The sequence below is a fragment of the Dromiciops gliroides genome, chromosome 5 (assembly GCF_019393635.1).
Source record: "Dromiciops gliroides isolate mDroGli1 chromosome 5, mDroGli1.pri, whole genome shotgun sequence".
Classification (NCBI taxonomy): Eukaryota; Metazoa; Chordata; class Mammalia; order Microbiotheria; family Microbiotheriidae; genus Dromiciops; species Dromiciops gliroides.
The window spans coordinates 95,231,240-95,253,427 of NC_057865.1; the positions used below are offsets into that span (position 1 = coordinate 95,231,240).

Below are 22,188 nucleotides of genomic sequence, written 5' to 3' on the forward strand. Positions count from 1 at the left end.
ATTATAGCTGGTGATTCCTCTTTTCCTCAGCTCCTTTTCCAATTTTAAAGGAAAATCTTGAAAATTAGATGTAGCAAAGGAAATTGCAGTCAAAGTCAACCATATATTACCTTATGTTTTCTAGTTATAAGATTTGATTATATGCCATCCCTGGAAAGCTCTCTGCGGTCTCCACACACCCCCTTGTTCAGAAAGCTCTTCTGAGGAATATTCTTTCAGTCTTCCTAGTGGTTACTATCCTGTTAACACAAAAGGTTGCTATTTAGTGACTTGTTGACAATGTGGTTTTCAGAGAAATGGGATTAGATCTGAGGTGAGGAGACTGGGCATGTGTGAACTAGGTTTAGAAATGGTAGGCTCCCCATGACATCATGCTTCCCTTTTCTTTTTGACTTTTCCATTTTGCATATAAGGACAGTGCAGCTGTGTCTCTTAGGTATGTTCCCTCTGAGATCTGTTGGGCTGTGTCCTCATCCTCCCTTGACCTGCCATAAAAGTTTTTACTTGGACTCGGCTGCTTGGAGAGAACTCTTTCTGCTCTTTTGCTCCTGCAGCTCCTATTTTCGGTTTGGCTTTCCTGGCTCCCAGTGTTTCAGCCATATAGTTTACCTGTGTAACTGGAGTGGGATAATTCTCTCCATCTTTGGAGAAATCCTACTTCTCAGTAAGCTTTTGTTTCCATTTCACTCTAGCTTTTACAGATTCCCTCACCACCCTAGTACTGTTCCATAGAACATCTATCTTTTTTCCTTTCTTAATCTTCAAGAGGGACTTGGAAGTGGATAGTTTCTCCACAGTGATCTCATAGAAATGGTAGGTGTTTTATGGAGATTTATGGAGCCAAAACTCTTCCTAGATCTTTGAGTGATGTAAGTGGCAACTGTTGTATGACAGGGATGATACATTTTCAGAGGAAAAAAAAACTGGAAAATTTTAGACATTTTCTTATTAAGGATGTTAGTTAAATTGAAGCAGCACTCTACTTTAGTAAGTTTAGTTCAATTCAACAGACACTTATTAAGTGCCTATTTATGTGCAAGACTCTATATACAGGCTGGAGCTACAAAGATAGAAACAAAATAGTCCCATCAAGGAGCATACCTTCTACTGGGGAGAATCAGCATGTACAAAGTTAAGTAAAAACAAGATATGCACAAAATAAATACAAAGTAGTTTTTGAGGGACAGTAGCAAGGAGAGAATGGCCTCATGTAGGAGGAGGGACCCAAGATCAGGCACTGGGCATTCTAAGAGGTATAGGGAAAGATGGAGGACAACCTGTGTAAACGCAAAGGCAGGAGATGGGATGTTGTGTTCAAGGACCTGCAAGTCGGTCAGTTTGATTGGAGCACAGAATTGTGCCCCAAGCCTGAGGGTACAGACTAGAGCTAGCTTGAGAAGGGATTTAGATGCCATTCAGCAGAGGTGGTATTTTATTGTAGAGGCTGAAACTTCTGGAGAAGGGGAATGACATAATTACTCATGTTTTATGAATGTTAAGGATACTTAAAAATTAAATTACAAAAATTTTAGTAATTAAAAAAAGTTACTGGAAACAATTCGTTGTTAACTTTATTCATAGTCTTAAAATTACAAATTTAAGTAGGTTTAGAATTGGCTTAATAATATATTATCTAGGAGTGAGAGAATTTTCTCCATCTCACTGAAGATTTCTGAGGTGTAACTGGAAAAAGATGAGTTATCATATTTAAAAAACAATTTGATTGAAAAAACTTTTTTTAGAACAAAAAACAATTAAAATATTAAACTCACTTAATGTTTAAAAATAGGAAGCACAATCTCTTTCATGACTACAAGAACATTAAAATTCTCTTCCATTCTTCAGTATTTAAATGAGTCAGAAACCTCATTGACACAGGTCACATCCCACCCAGTCCCCTTCATCCTGGGTGAATCCTGGCTATAGCTTTCCAGAAATCTCCTATGGAAGAGATATGCTAAAGCCTTTCTTTTCGTTCTTTTAATATTTTGTGGAATTGGTGAATGGCTTAGTGGTACATGAACACAGTGGAATATTACTGTATTGTAAGAAAAGATCCCCATGAACTGAGGCCAAGTGAAGTAAGCAGAGCCAAGAAAATGGTATACCTAATGACTTCAACACTGTCAGTGGAAAGAATAACTACACAATAAAATCAAAAGTGAATGATGCAGAATTATAAAGAACAAGTAAGGCTTGAAAGATGAGATGAGGGGACACACTATCAACCCACCCTTTTGCAGAGATAGGAAATCTGAGTATTGCATATGTACATATTTTTGAACTTTTCCAGCATATTAATTATGTTGGTAATTCAAAGATGTAGCCATGATATATGATCTTTAGGTTAGAGCAAGATGATATTAAATGTTAATATAAAATATAAGAATGCCATGATATTGGTAAGTATGGGAAAGGTTGGTGGATATTTTGGAAGAAAATAGTTTTTTTCAAGGGCTTAATAGATTCTCTTCAGTTTAAGTAAGTAAATTTGATTTTTTAAATTGATGGCTATAATGATAGCTGTTTTAAGTTAGCTTACTTATCTTTAGAAGAGTAAATTTAATTTTTTTCTGTTTTAGTGTTCTGTGACCAGTGATTTGGATTTTCCAAAACAAGTCATCCCATTAAAGACTCTGAACGCTGTTGCTTCAGTACCTATAATGTATTCTTGGTCTCCTCTACAGCAGAATTTTATGGTATGTAAAATGTTATATTTCATCTATTTGAAATATAAAGCTAACTTATATAAACAAAGGATAGATAAGTTTAAATTCATTTTATAAGGTGAACAAGGCAAGTAAACCCTCAAAAAATATCAATAGCTCTAATGCAAATTTTAATTTATCTGTATGTTTCTTTTGTTCCATATACCATGCCTTTTATTTCTTTTATTTCAAATTTAAGACCCACTTTTAAGAAATGATAAAGTACAAGTAAATTTGATGCACTGATACTCAGGTTTTATCATTGAAAATGAATATTAAAAATTTTTTGAAAAAGAAAATGAATATAAAGTCAGAAAAGAAAAAAATGAATTGTGTTTATATATAGATACTTATGGGAAAATGATTTTTTGCTATAGTGGAGCTGGACTGTATCACAAGTCTAACTTTCTGTGTTATATAGAGTTGCTTCGCTTTACACAAGTGACATACTTTAAAGGTTATTTATAAATTGAATCACAGGAAAAAATGTCTATACAAAACATATTTTCTTGTGGACTTAAATCGCAATTTCAGGGCCGTTTTATTTTTATTCTAATCAAACTCCAGTTGGAAATAGTTCCTAATATTTTAATTTTCTCTGTCCTCAGGTCTTTCTGTCAAATATTTAATCTGTAAAACCAACACTTCAGGAAAACTCCAGTAAAGGAGCCCTGCAGATGAAAGAAAGCATTTTTAATAGAGATAATAAATTTAGTCTTGATGATTTTTTTTGGTATATCGTTTTTTTCTAGCTAGCTTTTGAACTTATAACTATTAAATCAGTATTCCACTAATAGATGTTTAATATTTAGACTGATTTTTAAACTGTCTTTGTTACTTAAAAGACAAGGCAAATAAGGCTTTGTGACATACTGAATTATGACTTCACAGTTTTTATATATTTTGTAGTAGTTTTTATAGATTTTGAATAACACTCCTTTCTGTAAAGGAGTCTGGGATTTTTTATTTGTACAAATTGACTGTTATTTACTTGCTGTGCCTGACTTTCAAGTGGATGGAATTTGCAGTTTTTCTTAGTTATCCTTATCAAAATTGTAGCTAGAAGGCTATATTTAGCAAAGTAGGATAAATAGCAAAGTATAGAAGGAGTACTTTAATTTAGGTACATCTCTCAATTGGAAGTATTAAATAATTTAAAGTAGGTATTAATGCTTTGTCATCATTATTGAGTGGTTTTGTTTATATAGTATGTGCCTGTGCATATTCTTTCTTTTTCTTATAGAAATTTTTTTTCACGAGAATTTGATTATAACCTTGTATTTTCCTATTTAAAAAATCCTTTTATGACCCTTTGTAAAACAAGTTCATATAGTAACAGATAGTGTTTATTTTATACACTTTAGCTCAGTAGCCAAATCTCAGATTTTGATCTTATGGTATTTTTGTGGCAGCTTCTCATTAGCTATTTTGTATGAAAAAGGAAAGAACATGGATAACATTGTGTATTTACATTGAAAACAGATGTGAGAAATATGTTTGAACCAGATTTCATCTATATAAAACCTTATTCACCTGAGCTGGGGTGTTAGCTGAGAGAGAGCACTAGGGATCCATCTGAATGAATGATTGATAAGATATTTGGGGGCAGCTAGGTGGCGCAGTGGATAAAGCACCGGCCCTGGATTCAGAAGGACCTGAGTTCAAATGTGATCTCAGACACTTGACACTTACTAGCTGTGTGACCCTGGACAAGTCACTTAACCCTCATTGCCCCGCAAAAAACCAAACCAAACCAAAAAAAAAAAAAACCAAACAGGTTGATAAGATATTTGAAGAATATCTTATCTCTCATGTGAAATAAATGGAACTAGGGTAAATCTTAGAAAATAGCTGAGATTAGTATTAATAAGCTTACCAATTAATTGTTTCTATTTAAGTGTATATTTTTAATGTACCTGAAAACCTCAAGAGGTTTAAAAATTTCCTTTTTAATTGCATTTACTCTTGGTTTACTTAGCAAGGTGATAGATCAAAGGTGTGGGCGTTATTCCATTTTTTTTTCTAAATTTGAATTTGTGGTATTCAGATGCACGAGCTTTTAGTATTGTTCCAGACACTAATTTTTAGAATCTTAATTTGATTGTAGCAGAATGTGGTGAAGGGGGGGAAAAAGATGTAATATTTTTCTTCTTCTTCTTCTTCTTCTTTTTTTTTTGCTGGGCAATTGGGGTTAAGTGACTTACCCAGGGTCACACAGCTAGTAAGTGTTAAGTGTCTGAGGTCAAATTTGAACTCAGGTACTCCTGACTCCAGGGCCGATGCTCTATCCACTGCACCACCTAGCTGCCCCAAGATGTAATATTTTCACATTCTGTGAGATTAATTCTGAAAGGACATAGCAATTTCCAAGGTTTCAATCAAATATATTTAAAGCACACATATTTTCTCCCTGTTAACATAGTGAGGCTGCTTTTCCTTTACTGAAGAATACAACTTTTGGGTACAAGGGGGTAGACTTATTTGCAAGGGTAATAATTATCAGAGGTCACAGTCCTAGTTTCTAACCAGAGATATTGAATTTCTAAGAGAAAGGAGAATAGTGGAGAGGAATGAATGAGAGAGAAAACAAGATCTTTGATACAAATTTGAAAACATTTGTAAGGGGAATTTTTATGAATCAACGTCAGAAACTAACCTCATACTTTTACCTCTTGGACTCTTCTAATTTATGCTCTGTGAAAGGCACCATTCCATCATCTGTGTAATTTCAAACTTATAACCTTAGTGTTTGGTCAATTCTCTTTTGTTTGACCTATATTTAGTTGTTTACCAGGTCATATTTTACAACAAACTCCCAAAATGTGCCCTTTTAAATTTCTTCGCACCCTACCTATAGATCCCAGACCATAGTTATCTCATGTTTATATGTCTACTATAGTTTACCTAGTCCATCTGCCAATTGTCTGGTCTCCGACTTGTCTGTACTATACATATCCATACTATACAGTAGGAGACAGTAGTCACAGCTGTCTTCTGAAAGTGTGATTTTAACTGCCACTCAGAAAATCTGATGTGATTTCCCATTTTCTCTCTCCATCAAGCCAGATTTCTCAGACATGTGTGACTAGGCCTCCATCAATTGTTCTCTTCATCAAATTACTTTTATTTCTTGCTTTTCCCAGATGAGAGCTTTCCTCTATCCACAAAAAATTGCCTTCTGTCCTTTGCATATGAGTTGCTTCTTATTGTGTTTTTTTTCTTCCCAAAGTGCCCTCCTCCTCCTGATCCCTGTGCTAAGCCTTGGCCCTCTCCTTCTTCCAAACTTGGCTACAAAGTCACATTCCTCATTCAGCCTTCCTTGAATAACTTCACTCAGTTGATACACATCTTATCCTAATACTAAAGTGTTTATTCCTTCACTTTGAAGTAAGTAGTCTATAGTTTTATATATAGGTGATATCCTGGTGCCATAAACTTTAAAGGACTGTCCATTTTTTTTTTTGTTGCACTAGTATTTTGTATCATATAAACTTGGAAAAAGTAGGTCATTAGTTAAAAGTTTGGAGATCTTTATTATGGAGATCTTTTAGAGATGATACTTTAGTTGGTTCTGACCTTTTCTTCCTTTGTACAAGTTACTATCTTTTCCATGTATGTATTACCTGCTTTCCTTTTATAGCTTCCCATGGAGCCTGCTGACTGTGCTTTTTCCAAAATGGCCACTCAGTAAATCTTGGTTGACTACTGAAAAAATTCTTTTAGAATTTTGTCTTTATGGCATGAAGATCTTTTGTTTGACCGCTTTAGATTTGGGTTATAACGCTTGGATAATCCCCAGAACTGTGTCCATATAATGTTCTATAAATAAAGAAGCAACTAATGATTTTCTACTTTGCTACTTTGGGATAAACTGGCCTTTTAAATGTCTTAATTATTTTAGGTGGAAGATGAAACAGTTTTACATAACATTCCTTATATGGGGGATGAGGTTCTTGATCAGGATGGAACTTTCATTGAAGAATTAATAAAAAATTATGATGGAAAAGTACATGGAGATAGAGGTGAGCTATGTACACACTGATATATTTAATCTTTTGAGAAGGAGTAGAACAATTCATACATTCAGCACAGGGGAGTTCTGCATAACAGGTTCTGAAGACGTTATAGTTCATTCTTTGTACCTGACTGGAAAAATACTCTGAGGCCACATTACTTTGTTATGTCTCATTGTCCTCATTTATAAGCTTGGAGTTGTATTTTCAACTTGAATGATGGGAATATTAGAGAGATTATATACTAAATTATTCAGGGTACAATTAAATATACAATGTCAAATAATATATGAATTAGATACAGAATTCTAAATTGATTGTAGGGGTGGTTGTCAGAACATTCCTTCTTACTGAGTGTAGAACACTACTCTCCTAGGTGCTAGGTAGGGTGGTATTTATCTATGGGGCCTACAGTCTGTGTGTTGGTTGGGTCATTGTTTGCTCACGTGTCATTAGTAGGCATCCCTTGTACCATATTATCTTATGCTGCTGTGTCTGAAATCCACATGGATATGTGAATATTTGGAAGAAAGGAAACCAACATTTATGAAATGCTTACCATATACCCAGCACAGTGCTCAGGGTGGAAATACAAATAAAAATAAAGACAATTTTTGTTCTTGAGGAGCTTATGTTTCCTAGACCATAAGCCAAAGGGAGCTAAAAAGGTGGGAGAGAGTTGGAGCAGTGGGGATGATGAAGAAGGTACCTGAGACCATAGTTTAGAAGTCCCAGAAGTCTGGAACAGAGCCAAGAGTGGAATGAAATCTGGCTGGCCTGAGCCCTTCCATAATATAATGAAGGCTTCAGGAGGAACTCACCAATGGGAGAAGTAGGCCAGCTATTTGTTATGAGGGTGCTGTCCGTCTTTCTTTAGAAATATATTTTTATTAATGGGAAAAGTACATATAATAGGCTATTGTGAGTCTCCTATGGGTTTTCTGGAAATTTTATGGTTATAGTCTATAAGTCCTTCATGTCTCTTTCATTTTCTGTGGAGTCTTGTATCTGATTTTTTAAAAAAATAGGAGGGGGAGGGAGAGGGTTGTTTTAGAAAGAAGGAAGAAATTGGCATTACTATATTATTGTGTCTTTAGAAGGTCCATGTTAAAAATGTAGCTTTTAACTTGGGAGGAAGGTAATATTTATGGTAATGCCACCATGAAGATATTTGTTGAGTGTAGGCTCTCTTGAGAACCCTTTATGATGGTAGGAGGCAGAGAGTCTTTTTCTCTAGACCCTGCTGTGATAGGTGACTGGCCCCAGGTAGTGCATGAGTGCCATGTCTAATTTAGGGGTAATGGGGCAGGTCATATAACTTTGGGATTTTACCCCCGGCTAGCTTTGAAATTACTTAAAAGTTGTTTCTTTGCAATTTTAATTTTAGTTCTAAGGGATACACTGTTGATTTCAAAATAAATTGGGGCAGGTTACCTTTTCTTCCTGACATTCCAATGTGATTAATTTCAGAATGCGGGTTTATAAATGATGAGATTTTTGTGGAGTTGGTGAATGCTCTTGGTCAGTACAGTGATGATGAAGATGATGACGATGGGGATTATCCTGATGAGAGAGATGAGAAACAAAAAGATATAGAAGATAACAGAGATGGTATGTTTGTTTATTACATTCTTAAAGCAGTATTAATTACTGTATACTTTCAAAATAATACAACATTTATTTATATCTTTATTTGCTTAGAAATGCACTAACAGGGAAGCTAGGTGGTGTAGTGGATAAGCCACCAGCCAGGATTCAGGAGGACCTGAGTTCAAATTTGGCCTCAGACACTTGACACTTATTTGCTGTGTGACCCTGGGCAAGTCACTTAATCCTCATTGCTCCCACCCCCCACCCCCCAAAAAAAAGAAAAGAAAAAGAAATACACTAACATTTTGGGGACTCTTCTTCTCCCCACCCCTCCCAATGTAGTAGCCAATCTCTGAACATTTATTAGGAGAACTTATAGTTGTTCTTTGCTAGTTGGCTAAGGATAACCCAGGATTATGTTAGTGCAGAAAAGCTTGAAGAATATGATATCAGAAAATCACCGAACTATGGAATTTTGGAGCTCAGAGATCTTAGCTGTCATTTAGTTTCCACTCCTTTGTTTTACAGTTTAGGAATCTGAGCTTTAGATACATGGAGTGCCTTTCCCATGACTACAAAGCTGGTACAGCTGGTACTGGAACCCAGATTCTGGAATTTAGAATCCATGTTTCTTCTAGTACTTCTATCTGGTAGACAAATAATCTTTAAATGCAATTTCTTTTTACTTTTACATTTATTATTTGTATTTATTATTGCATTACATTCATTTCAAGCTTATAGAAAAAATGAAATTACTTTTAAGATTGAAAGTCATTTTTCTCATAACTAATTTTTGTTTAAGTTTTGCTTTGGATAATTTAACCCCTGTGGGAAGAAAATTCACTAGTATACTCAAAACTTTTTTATTCCTCTTTCATTTTTGTTTAGATAAAGAAAGCCACCCACCTCGGAAATTTCCTTCTGACAAGATTTTTGAAGCCATTTCCTCAATGTTTCCTGATAAGGGAACAGCAGAAGAACTAAAGGAGAAGTAAGATTTTTCTTTGGAGGTGCTGCCTCCTTGCCTTAAAATATAACTTGCCAGTCTTATCAAATAAGATGTAATTTGTAAAGCACTTAGCACAGTGCCTGGTACATACATGTTTGTTTCTTTCCCCTTCTTGGCTCCTGGAAATGAAACTGACATCGCTGAGCAGCAGTTCTGCCATATTACCTTTTGTTTTATAAAACAAATATATATTTGTATGTGTGTATGTGCACACACACATATATGTATGTATGTATGTTAAAGATGGTAGGATTTTTCCCCTGCTTATTTATTTATTTAGGATAACTAATAAGTTTACTTGGAAATTTTAAAAAGGCTTTTATTATTGCCCCAAGTATCCTCTTTCCTTAGTGGGCTGTTTGGTTTATTGGGATATCCAAATTGAGCCTATTCAGTTTTCCCTATTTTGGTTTAAGATTGCCAGCCTTGACTAAATTGAAATTAGGCAGCTCTAATCGGTAATAGAATGGAAGAAGTTTCTTTCTCTTCTACCTCTCAGCCTAGTTTTTTATGTTTCTAGGACTAGCAGGTGAGTATGGGACCTCAAAATGTGATAAATCCCTTCTTCATTGTCTTGGGACTATAGGACGTTGTAGCCCTACGTTTCCCCCTTGTACAGGAATTACAACGTGCTGCTCTCCAGTCTGGAAGACCTGGATTCAAAAGCTGCCTCTGATATTTAATAGCTGTCCAAGCCTAGACTGGGTAGTTGATCTCTCCTAGCCTCAGGCAAGTCTTGACAAGTTACAGACTCAGGATGTGAAAGGAGTTCCCATATGAGGCATTCCCAGGCCTATGAAATTACAGGGCCATGACATATTGCGGTATTTATTTCTGGTGACTTGTTCTTCTCAAAATCTGTTCTCCAGTGGCTATTTCAGACTTGCTCTTCTTTACACCAAAGTTGTCTTCTTACCTTCTCAGACTTTTTTTTTTTTAGTCAGCTAGTTTGTTTCTTGCTTCTTCCATCCCTGGAAGTGTGTGTAGTTAAAAAAAAAGATGTTGGTCTTTGTGGGGATTTAGGTAATAATCCATGGTATAAATCATCCTTTTCCCCTTCCTAAAACTGGTAAAAAAAAAAAAAGGGTAACTCTGCCTTCCTTTTGACTAATAGAACAAATTTGTCTGTTAAAAAGAGATTAGAGCAGAGAAAGACATAACTGATTGTAATGCCAGTTAATGAGAATCAAGGACATTGCAGTGGGCCCCCATGAGGGTTGTTGTCCATCCTTACTTATATCAATAAGGTTACAGGCTATTTTAGTAGTGGCTCATTCTCATTCACTTGGGTCTGAATTAGATATCTCAAATGAAACCATTAAAAAAACCACACAAACATCTCCCCTCGCTTCCTGGGATCTTTGCTATTTTCTCAAACCTTAGGACTATTTTGTTCAGTGTCTTCAGGCTTCTAGGGACACCTCATACAGGCTAGATTTCCTCTCCAAGCCCTGTTCTTTCTCTTGACTTTCCATTGTGTATAAGTGGCATGTCTGTCCTACCAGTTATTCAGGATCACAGCTTTGTAAGATTACCTTTTAGTCCTCCTCCTCTCTCTCTCTCTCTCTTTTTTTTGGGCAGGGCAATGAGGGTTAACCTTCTCTTTTGCCCAAATTCACTTTATGCTCACATCTAATCATTTGCTCAGTTTTGTTTTGTTTTTTAATCTCACAGTATATCCCACATTAGTCTCTTTCTCTCCATTGCCACTACACCTACTCTAGATCAGGCCCTCACTCTTCTGAATGACTGAAACAGCCTCTTAACTGGTCTTCCTTCTTACATTCTTTCTATTTTCTTTTCCCCCAAATTCCTCTTACATGCTGGTGCTAATCTTCCTAATGTATTACTTCTTTATTCAAAATCCTTCAGTGATTTCCTATTATCTGCTGAATTTAATTCCAAGTTCCTTTGCTTGACATTTAAAAGTTTCTCTAATTTACCTTTAGTCTAACTTTCCAATCTTATTGACCAGTCCTTCCTATACCTAGCATCAGTTGCTGTCCCCAGTCCCCACTTTTCCCTTTTGACTTGTTTATACTTTCCTTTCACCTGATATAGTCTACATTTACATATCCAAATCCCACTTATTCTTCAAAGCCTAGCTCAGTTACTTTATAAAGCCTTCCCTTATCTTTGTAGTTAAAGTGAACTCTCCCTTAGCTATATAACCATAGTGAACAGTACCTTTCTAATTGCACTTTGATTTTGTACCTTTTCTTATAATTTCACGTATGGCATACCTATTGGTTAGATTATGATCTACATGGAGGGAGGTATACATGGGGCTTCTTTCATCTCTTGTAATGCTTAGTATATAATTCATGAAGGTAGTAGTGTTGAGTTAATGTTAGGAAGTTTTTATAAGCCATAAAGTGAAACTGGAGGGCTTCAGGTAGAACATTAATCTTAATTAATTAATCTCTTTTCAAGAGAGAAGACTATTTTGTTCTGACCTTTTTCTGTACCCTCTCTCCAAATTACATCTTACTCATTTGGAGGCAGAAGAACTACAGATAGAGCATAGGTGCAGATGTAAGCCACTTGGGCTACTTTATACACTCTTCTAGCATGCTATTGCTTAGATTTGGTTTCACCCAAAGAATCTCAGTTTGGCCTAGGAGTAACATACAAGTTATTTTTCATGGAACCTTAGTTTTTCTTTATAGTGGTATAGCAACATAATCACCTGATCTGATGACTGACAATGACTACCTTTGCATCTTTGGAGAAACTAATTTTAAATACATAAGGGGTAAAATAGTTGCCCCTTGTATTCTTGGCAATTTTTTCTTTTTCTTTTTTTTTTGCGGGGCATTGAGAGTTAAATGACTTGCCCAGGGTCACACAGCTAGTAAGTGTCAAGTGTCTGCGGCAGGATTTGAACTCAGGTCCTCCTGAACCTAGGGCTGGTGCTTTCTCCACTGAGCCACCTAGTTGCCCCATTCTTAAATGAATCTTAAAGGATTCTTCCTTATATCAAAGCCATGTCCCATGACCAGAGTTCAAGAATTTAGAGCTCATAGGGATTTTAGAAGGGTATTTATTTAGTTCATTCTATTCATTTTATAGCTAAGGAGGCTCTGGGATGTTAAGTCATTTGCCCATGTTTGCATAGGAAGTGTCAGAGGTGGGATTTTAATCCATGTCCTTAGACTCCCAAATTTTGTTCTTTTCACTGTACTACACTGCCTTTTATCTTGTGCCTCTGGTTCCCTAGGAGAATTAGAAAAACTGGGTTGGCTTTACATGAAGGTCCCTGATAATAGCTGGAATGGCAAGACACCTTAGTGGGCTTTGCAGGTTGCCTAACATGGTAGTTGCCAGATGCATTGTTACTCTTCAGAGAAACTGTCTTACTGCATAAATGTTTCAAATGTTTTACATGCTATGTAAAAAATAAGTCCTTTAAAATTTTTTTCTTGTTTGAAAAAATAATTAGGGAGAAAACACTTAAATACTGTGTGCGTGTGTGTGTGCACGCGTGTGTGTGTATGTGTGTGTGTGCGCGTGCTCGCAAGAGCTACAAAGTAGTTAAATACACGATAGTTTGAGAATGAGAACTTAGTAGCAGTTGAAGGACTCAGGAAAGGCTTGCTGGAGAAGGGAGTGCAGAAAGTACTCTCTGAGGTGAGCAGGTAACATTCCAGGTGAGGGGGGAAGGTTACTACAGAGGCACTGAATTGGGAGGTGGAGTGTGGGATATAAGGAATACAGAGAAGGCCAGTTTTGACAGCTCCCCATGCTGCAGATGGGTGAGTTATGTTTAATGAGACTGTGGAGCAAGGTTGTGAAGGTCTTTACACAGTAAACACAAGTTTATATTTGGTTCTAGAGGCTAGGCCTCTGGAAATCACGGGTTTATTGAATAGAGGAATGACATGGTCAGACCTACACTTAGGGAAATAATTTTGTAAGTGTGATAAATAGACTGAAATGCATGGATACCTGGAGCAAGAAGCCCAATTAGGAAGTAATTTAGGAGGGAGGTGATAACAGCCTGCCTGCCCCATAGGTGGTAGCCCTTTGAGTGAGAGAAAGATTTGGATACAAGTGATATTTTTATTTTACTTTAAAAATTGATACCTATTATTTTTATATTACATTCATTTACAGATATATCCCCATGCCATTCCCCTCCCCAGTGATTCAGCTTTTGTAAGAGTTTAAAAAGAAAACAGATCAGTTTAGCTACAGTTACTGTGTGTACTTGGGGGCCAGTCTTGGTCATTCTCATTACTCAGCATTCAGGTTAATTTTTTTTTTCTTCCTATAGTCGGCTGATTCTGTGTGTGTGTAAAGACAAGTACTAATGCTTTTAAGAATTTAGCTTTCAAAAATATTCTTTATTCTCATTACTAATTTTTTCAATTTCTGCTTTTAGGTATAAAGAACTAACAGAGCAGCAACTTCCAGGAGCCCTCCCTCCTGAATGCACACCAAACATAGATGGACCAAATGCTAAGTCTGTTCAGAGGGAGCAAAGCCTGCACTCATTTCATACACTCTTCTGCAGGCGCTGCTTTAAATATGACTGTTTCTTACATCGTAAGTTCAATTATTGTACGTTTTGGTTTCCTTTTTTTTGGTTATGGTACTTTACATTTAATGTAGATTGGAAAAAATGAAATATAACCCAACTAGGAAAAATGCTGTCAATTTTCAGTCAATCATAATTTATCACTTAATCTCATATCATTTAAAATGTATTCTTAATTTGATGTGGTCTAATTTTTCATTGGCCTGTTGGAAATAGTGCTTTTATACATGTTAATTTTTTGTACTTTCATTTTCCACTAAATTGGAATACAGGTAGTTCATTTTAGAAAATACTATTTTAAAATTATTTGTATGCATGGATATGAGAAGTCTTTATAAATTGTTAAGATATAATATAAATGTAAAGTGATATTTTATTCTTTCTTTGACCCAGCTCTGTTCATACCACTTTTCTGATTTCCTTGAGATGCATTATGTTGATGAGAAATTCTGTAAAACAGGTGTTTGGATACATTTTGTTCTTTTTTTCAACCAATTTTTATTAATTAACATTGTTATGCTGAAAAATGTGAGCTCTCCTTAGTAAAATGTACATGCACACACAGAAGAATGCCTTATTTGTTTGGCATCACAGGAGAATTAAATTCAACACACTTTTATCAAGTGCTTCCTCTATGTGATGCACATGGTGAGATGCTGGGGCTACGAAGATGAGATATTAATATTATACAAATGTTAACAAATACACCTAACTTTGTACACATTAATTTCAAGAATAAAGCATTAAAATGAATATGAGGGAAAAACCACATGTAGTTACTGGCCCCTGAGCTGTGCTAGGAAGCTAAGGATTTTTTTTTTTTTTTAGTGAGGCAATTGGGGTTAAGTGACTTGCCCAGGATCACACAGCTAGTAAGTGTTAAGTGTCTGAGACCAGATTTGAACTCAGGTACTCCTGACTCCAGGGCCGGTGCTCTATCCACTTCGCCACCTAGCTGCCCCCGGAAGCTAAGGATTTTAAGAGGTGGAGCAAAGCAGGGAGGGTGGCATGCATATCAGATATGGGCAGCCACATATGCAAAAGCATGGAGATGGGAGATGGAAGGCTATTCCTTTATAAGGAAACTAGCAAACCAGAGCAGTGGAAGTGCAAGCATATAAAGCCAAGTAGTAGTGTGAAACAATAGGAGATAGGAGCAAAATGTGAAGGGTACCACTGAAGATTTTTGAATAAGAAAGGGGTATGGTCAGAAGCTGCATTTTAGAAATCTCCGTTTGGTGGTTGTATGGAAGAAGCACTGCAGAAGGAGAGATTGAAAGCAGGAAGACTATTGAAATGGCTATTGCAGTTGTCCAAGTGAGAAGAGATGAAGGTCTGAATTAGGATAACAGACTTTGTGAGAGTGGAGAGAGGAGAATCCACTGGAGAGGGAGAATTGACCATACTTGCAACTTGATTATATATGATAAGAGGATGATGCAGGAGAGTAAAGAGGCAAGACTGTTCCAAGGTTATGAATCTGGATCACTGTAAAAATGGTGGTGTTCTCAACAAAATAAGTTTGGTGTTGGGATGGGTTTTCTGCAAAATAAGATGAGTTCTCTTTTGGACATTCTGAATTTGAGATGCACATGGAAAGCCAGTTGAAGACTGGTAACATCAGTAATGAAGGGTTGAAGTTCAGTAGCTAGATTAGGGCTGGCTAAATAGATAGGGGAGTCCCTTGCACTGAGATGAGGGGAAAAGGGCCTATGACTGAGTGCGCTTGGAGGATGCCCACATTCAGTGAGTGGGAACAGGATGAAGCAGCAATGGAGACTAAAAAGAAATGGTCAGACCATTGTGAGAGCAATCAAATGAGGAGAGCAGTGTTTACAAAATCCAAGGGAGGAGAGAGTTTCCAGAAGTTGGTAGCTGTCAGTATCAGAAGTGGAAGAGATTATGTAGAATCAGAACTAAGAAAAAGCCATTGGGCTTAGCAGATAAGAGATGTTGGTAACCTTGGAAAGAACAATCTGTGCCAGGTAGTGTGCATATTGCACTAAATCCCATATTGCAAGGGATTTAGAAAAGAATGAGAAGTGAGAAAAACGTATGTAGTGAGCACACATGGACTTTTCTAAGTGTTTGTCCGCGAAAGTGAGATTCAGGATCCTAACTTGAGGGAATAGTAGAGTCAAGATTTCTCTCTCTTTCCCCCTATCTCACAGAATATGACCAAGATGAGCGGTCTGAGTTTCCTCAAAGAAGACTGTCTTCTCAGTGTTCTGAGACTAGATGTGTTTCAGGGTCAGGGTTTCTTAAGGACGTGACTCTGGTTTTCATTTCACCTTTTCCCTTCAAATTTAAGCCCCCTCCCCCCATCTAACTTGCTTTTAGCTGGAAAACTTTCTAGACTGTTTATACTTGGTATGGTTAGTACTATAAAAGGACAGCATATTATTAATTATTCAGGGTGGGGAAAAATACGAATACTTTGTGGGTGGATTTTTAGATTTGGATCTAAGCTAAACCAGTGGTTCTATAATGAAATAACTGGTGATGCTTTAGACTAACCAGCTATATTCGCGATATCCAATCTGAGCATTTCAGCATTTTCAAAAAATGATTTTTCATAGCCTTTATAACAGCCCTCAAACACTTAGTCATAAAGTATCTTTCACTTGGAAAACATTTCAATCGCAAACATATTTAAAAGGTTAATTTTTTATTATAGCATTTTATATTGTATTCAAATATAATCCAATCAGAGAAAGTAAGACAACAGTTACATAGTTACTGGAAGGGATCTCGGGCCCCCTGGTTCAGCCCCTCTTTTTACTGATGAGAAAACTGAAGCCCAGGGGTTAAAGGAAACGTAGTAAGCAGAAGCAGTGATTCAAGCCACCGAAGGAACAATAACTAGGATGCATTGCTTTAAGGGTTATAAAGCACTTTGCATATAATATCTCGCTTAATGCTAACAAAAACTCTGAGTATTATCATCCTCATTTTGTAGGTAAGGAAACTAAGGCTGAGAGGTTGTGACTTGGCCGGAGGGTTATGTAGCCAACAAGTTTCTTAGAGAATTACAAAATATAAAATCCAATTGACTTTTTTTCCCCCTTTTTTGAGGCAATCGGGATTAAGTGAATTGCTCAGGGTGATACAACTATTAAGTACCTGAGGCCATATTTGAACTCGGGTCCTCCTGACTCCAGGGCTGGTGCTCTATCTACTGCACCATATAGCTGCCCCTCCAATTTTTATAACAGTGCATCTCAACTTTTAAATTTTATAAACAAATCCAATAGAGGATATTAACCTTTTGTATATGATAGCAGAATTTAATTTTAAGGGTTCACTATTTAAATTGGTTAAAAGAAGATAAGTAGAATCCTGTTTTAATACCATATGTGGTACAGATCAGCTGCTCAGAAAAGGCACTCCCAAGATGGCCCTCACAGCACTGATGGCCATCCATTACAGTGTTTACAACTGGAAAAGCTAGTTGAGCCACGGGGAACTTCATAGCCTCAACCTAATTTTATTTGACTGATAGAAGTCATCATCTTTGTTTAGTGGCTTATTTAGAAAATGTCAGATGCATGAACAGGTTGGGGTGTGGGTGTTGTGTCTTTCTGTTATGTGTGGTCAAATATATCTATTTCTTATTGTCTCTGCACTTGGCACTATACATCATCTTACAATCAAATTTCTCTATTCATTTACATCTTCTAAATCACAAACTTTTTGAGAAAAACACGCCAAACGGTTTTCAAACAAGAGATTTAGGGGAGTTTTACATAGAGTTAATATTTCAAATAGTAATTATGATGAAAATAAGGACTCTGTACATTAGTGATAGCCAGGTCCAATATATACAAATACTGTGATAAAGCAAAACATCTCAAATTGAATTTAAATACTTGTTGCCTGATCTTTTTTAAAAGTGGTAAGACTTGTTTATTATAGGTTTCAGTGAAGTCAACTAGGCTAAACAATATCATTTCAAAGTCTCAACTATAAGAAATCTACCTTGTGTGCAATTTTAACTATATGCAATGAATTTTCCAAAGAAAAAATAATGTTTAAATTGTCATTTATATATTACATTCATAGGAATCACAGTAATTTATTCATAAAATTTTCATCCTAAAAATGCCAATAAGTTTGGTGTACTTTTGTTTAGAAACTGTTGGGGGGAGACAGAAGGTAGTGGCTGTGAAGGATAGAATGTGAAAAGCAGACTGGGAGGGACCAAGTATTCCTGACCAAAAGAAAGAATATAGAGAAGTGCAGCCTGGGAAATCTATACAATTGACTATGGGTTTTAAGTAGGACCTATCTTGGTGGAATAAAACATAGTTGCTGTTTGTATATGTGGTAATTATTTGCCTGAATTTCTTACCAAGTAAATCCATGTGGACCTAGAATGGATTAGATTCATTTGACCTTTAGTATTTTGTTATGAATCATTTGAACATCCACATTGGAATGAGCATAAGGATGTTGAGGTTGAATGTGTTGAATACATTTGATTTTGGTGTTATCCATGATTTGTAGCTAGGCATCAGCTTTCTGAGATCTGCAACCATGAATGCTAAAATATTTGTAAAATGCTTTTATGGTTGTCTGATTTAGGCAAGCAAATTATCATAATGTTTAACCTAAAATAATTGTGACAATAATTTGAAATTTGACCAATGACTTAGTATACTGAGCAAATGGACTTAATGCACAGACATGGCATCTTCTTGTAATAAATTTTATCTTTGTTCAGTTGTGTCTGACTCTTTATGACCCCATGTGGAAAAAGATACTGGAGTGGTTTGCCTTTTCCTTCTCCAGCTCAATTTTACAGATGAGGAAATAGAGGAAAACAGGGTTAAGTGACTTGCCCAGGGTCACATAGCTAATGTGTCTGAGGCTGGATTTGAACTTGGGTCCTCCTGACTCCAGGCCTAGCACTTGATCCACTGCACTACCTACCTGCCCTCATTATTTATGGTGATATAATTTTCATTTAATTTTTTTTTTGGGTGAGGCAATTGGGGTTAAGTGACTTGCCCAGGGTCACACAGCTAGTAAGTGTGTAAAGTGTCTGAGGCCAGATTTGAACCAGGGCTCTATCTACTGCACCACCTAGCTGCCCCATCATTTAAGTTTTAAAGAGAGTAGTATTGGGATTAGAGATCAAAGAAATTGATTACATTTATAAAATACACTTTTATTTTTATAATAGGAGAGTAGTCAAAGGAAATTCTGGAGATTATTTTGGTTCCTGGATCTGTCCATCCTCTACTTAGCTTTTTTTTTATTTTTTAAATGAGGCAATTGGGGTTAAGTGACTTGCCCAGGGTCACACAGCTAGTAAGTATTAAGTGTCTGAGGCTGGGATTTGAACTCAGGTACTCCTGACTCCAGGGCCGGTGCTCTATCCATTGTGCCACCTAGCCGCCCCTCTACTTAGCTTTTTATCCCCACTGTGTCTGTCCATTCTGGACTAGACAATTTCTCTATGATTTCCCTTCCAGCTCTAAAGTCCATCTAGTGACTCACTTATTTGGAGACTTTTATTGGAGTTGTGCTATCTGACATTTATTTGGTGACCTATTTCTGGATTCTAAAAGTCAGTACATTATACCTATGGCATTCAGGTCTCAGATTTGTAGTTTATTAGTCATCAGAAGTTTTGATATCCACATTGATGCAAAGGGAACAGCTGCAGTTTTATAGACAAAAAAATCTTTACCGTTTTTAGTTATCTAATTCTGAAAACCATAAGCATTTGTCACCGAGCTTTTATGGGCAGCTTCCACATGGTTAAATTCTTTAATATATGGCATGTACTTTTCTTTTTAGCATTAAAAAATATATTAATCTCTCACAATCATACTATGTCTTTTTCCATCTTAGATTTTTAAGTTGAAATACAATATTTTAATAACTTTCTTAATCTAAGTATATAAGAGGTTAGACTGACTCTGATATATCCCATATGCCACAGTGTACTGTATGATAGTGGGTTATACATAGATAAGGATCCTGGTTTCCAATCCCGAAAAATGGAAATGTTAAAGCTGACTGAGTTATTTTGGTTGTTGTTATTAGAACAGTAACAGGTTTCCTGAGAATAAATCTTTAAATTATTTGGATCTGTGGAAGCATATAAGCTGTTCTCAGTATATAAATATATTAGTATAGCTAATAGAAAACAGTCATACCTATTTTCTAAGCTTTTTTTTTTTTTAAACTATAGTGAATGAAGATTCTGGGTTTCAGATTGGTTCCATTTATAGGTATAATAATCCTTTCCTAAGTGATGTGATCTTAACCTTCTCGATGCTAAGCATATAGAAAAGATTCCCACCTGGTCATAGTTTTATTAAATCCTGAATTAGTACTTCTGGGAATGGGTAGCTCACAAACTTGAAAGAGAAGTAACCATATTATTTTTAGTTAAGAAACATTGTCTCCCTTTTTCTTCTTTTCCTACCTGTCGTCTTTCTCTCTGAGCTTTTTACATGGATGAATGAAGATTTCCATTTATCCTAAAAGGTATAGTTTTCATCAACATGCAGATTTTCTCTCAATCTAAATGTTATAATTATTTTAATTTTATTGTTTAGTGATACTGGTTAATTTCAATTTTCAAAACAGAGTAAGCACCTGAACTACTTGCCTTTGGACATTAGAAAATGTCTTCAGAAGTTGCCTTACTTCTGTAAATTCAAATTTTATATACCACAAGTTGTAGCTTTTTATACAAACAGTGTGTTATTTGGGCAATCTGTGTTGGAAAAAACCATTGTATTTAATATTTGTAGGCAATATTTATATCTTCAGTGGTAGGCTTGTCTACATAAATTTTCTCTTATAGATGTTGGAATTTCATAACATTTATTTTTTTTCTGACTTTGAACACAGTTTATCATGCATTTTGGCAAGCTCCATTTAGAAGTACTTGTTTTCCTGCTCCAACTCCACACTCCTTTCTCTCCTTCACTTACCAGTATTATAGACTGATTTGTTGACCTTCCTAAATAAGTGAGATTTCAAGTGTTAGCTGAACTTTCTCTTTAGAAAGACAATTAGAAGGAATACCTACTTTTCCTATGAAGATATTAAGGAAAAAGAAATCACTAATTATCCCAGAATTATCAATGGCCTCTTGGACAAAACTGATAGAGAATACTTACCAAATTGAAATGTGATCATCTTCAACAAGGGCTAGAAGAGAAAATTTATTAAATAATGTAGATAGTTAACAACATTTATTTTCCACTCACTGGCTCTATAGCTACACTGGTAAACTGGTTAAATAACTGACTTTGTTCCCAAAGATCTATTTGGGTAGTTTATGGTTTTGTCTCTTTCACAGCATTCCACGCTACACCCAATACTTATAAGCGGAAGAACACAGAAACAGCACTAGATAACAAACCTTGTGGACCACACTGTTACCAGCATTTGGTAAGATTTGTTGTTTTATTGTCCAAGAATTAATGGCATCTTTATATCGGACTTCTGGTGGAGGTCTACAAGGGCAGAATCTCTCATGCTATACTGCTATGCCTCTGCCCTCTTGATCTAACGTGGGCAGTTAATGACAGGTAGGATACTTAAATCCTCATTGTTCTCTCCCCTTCTGACCATCCATAGCACTTTTTTATACCTCATTCATTTGCTAGTACATTGTTTTCTGCTTCGTATGTGGAAATCTGGTTGGCCCCAAAGACTGTCAGCAGGGAACATTTGGTTTGTTCTAAGGAACCTAACACAACTGCTTACAAATCAGTCATCTGAAAACCGAGAATTCAAAAATTCTGTACTCGAGTTTTATTAAGCCCACCAACCCTGCCCTTAACCCTCTGCGTAAGCTCATATTGCTTTGAGTCCTAAGGAACAAACAGGTAAAAGCAGAGTAAGGCAAACATACTTATGTGTTTTTATAATCCATCTGTACACATTCTGAAATTCTACTAAATGCATTCATTAAACATATTTTTAAAATCTAAGTTACAAAACTTTAATCAAGGCATTTATTTTTATCATAAGATTTTTTACTTTATTGAGAGATTTTACCTTTATTGTTTGTTTTGTTTTGTTTTGTTTTGTTTTGAGGGGCAATTGGGGTTAAGTGACTTGCCCAGGGTCACACAGCTAGTAAGTGTTAAGTGTCTGAGGCCAGATTTGAACTCAGGTACTCCTGAATCCAGGGCCAGTGCTCTATCCACTGCGCCATCTAGCTGCCCCGAGATTTTACCTTTAAATAGAAGGTTCTCCCAGTTAATTTAAAAAATGGCTTACAGAAAGTCATTTTTTGTTACTTTTCTGGAATATCTATATATAGAAGAATGACTTCATTACATAAAGTTATACTTT

The 22,188-nt window shown here is 36.0% G+C and overlaps 1 protein-coding gene across 1 annotated transcript in view; it reads left to right on the forward strand.

The window, feature by feature from the left end:
* The window catches only part of EZH2 (enhancer of zeste 2 polycomb repressive complex 2 subunit), a 107,811-nt gene that overhangs the window by 75,195 nt on the left and 10,428 nt on the right, over window positions 1-22,188 (forward strand). Inside the window, exons 5-10 of the mRNA XM_043968441.1 lie at window positions 2,583-2,699; window positions 6,610-6,730; window positions 8,192-8,332; window positions 9,200-9,302; window positions 13,705-13,883; window positions 21,185-21,276. Coding sequence (XP_043824376.1) covers window positions 2,583-2,699; window positions 6,610-6,730; window positions 8,192-8,332; window positions 9,200-9,302; window positions 13,705-13,883; window positions 21,185-21,276 — 753 coding nt within the window. The remainder of the gene's footprint in view (window positions 1-2,582; window positions 2,700-6,609; window positions 6,731-8,191; window positions 8,333-9,199; window positions 9,303-13,704; window positions 13,884-21,184; window positions 21,277-22,188) is intronic.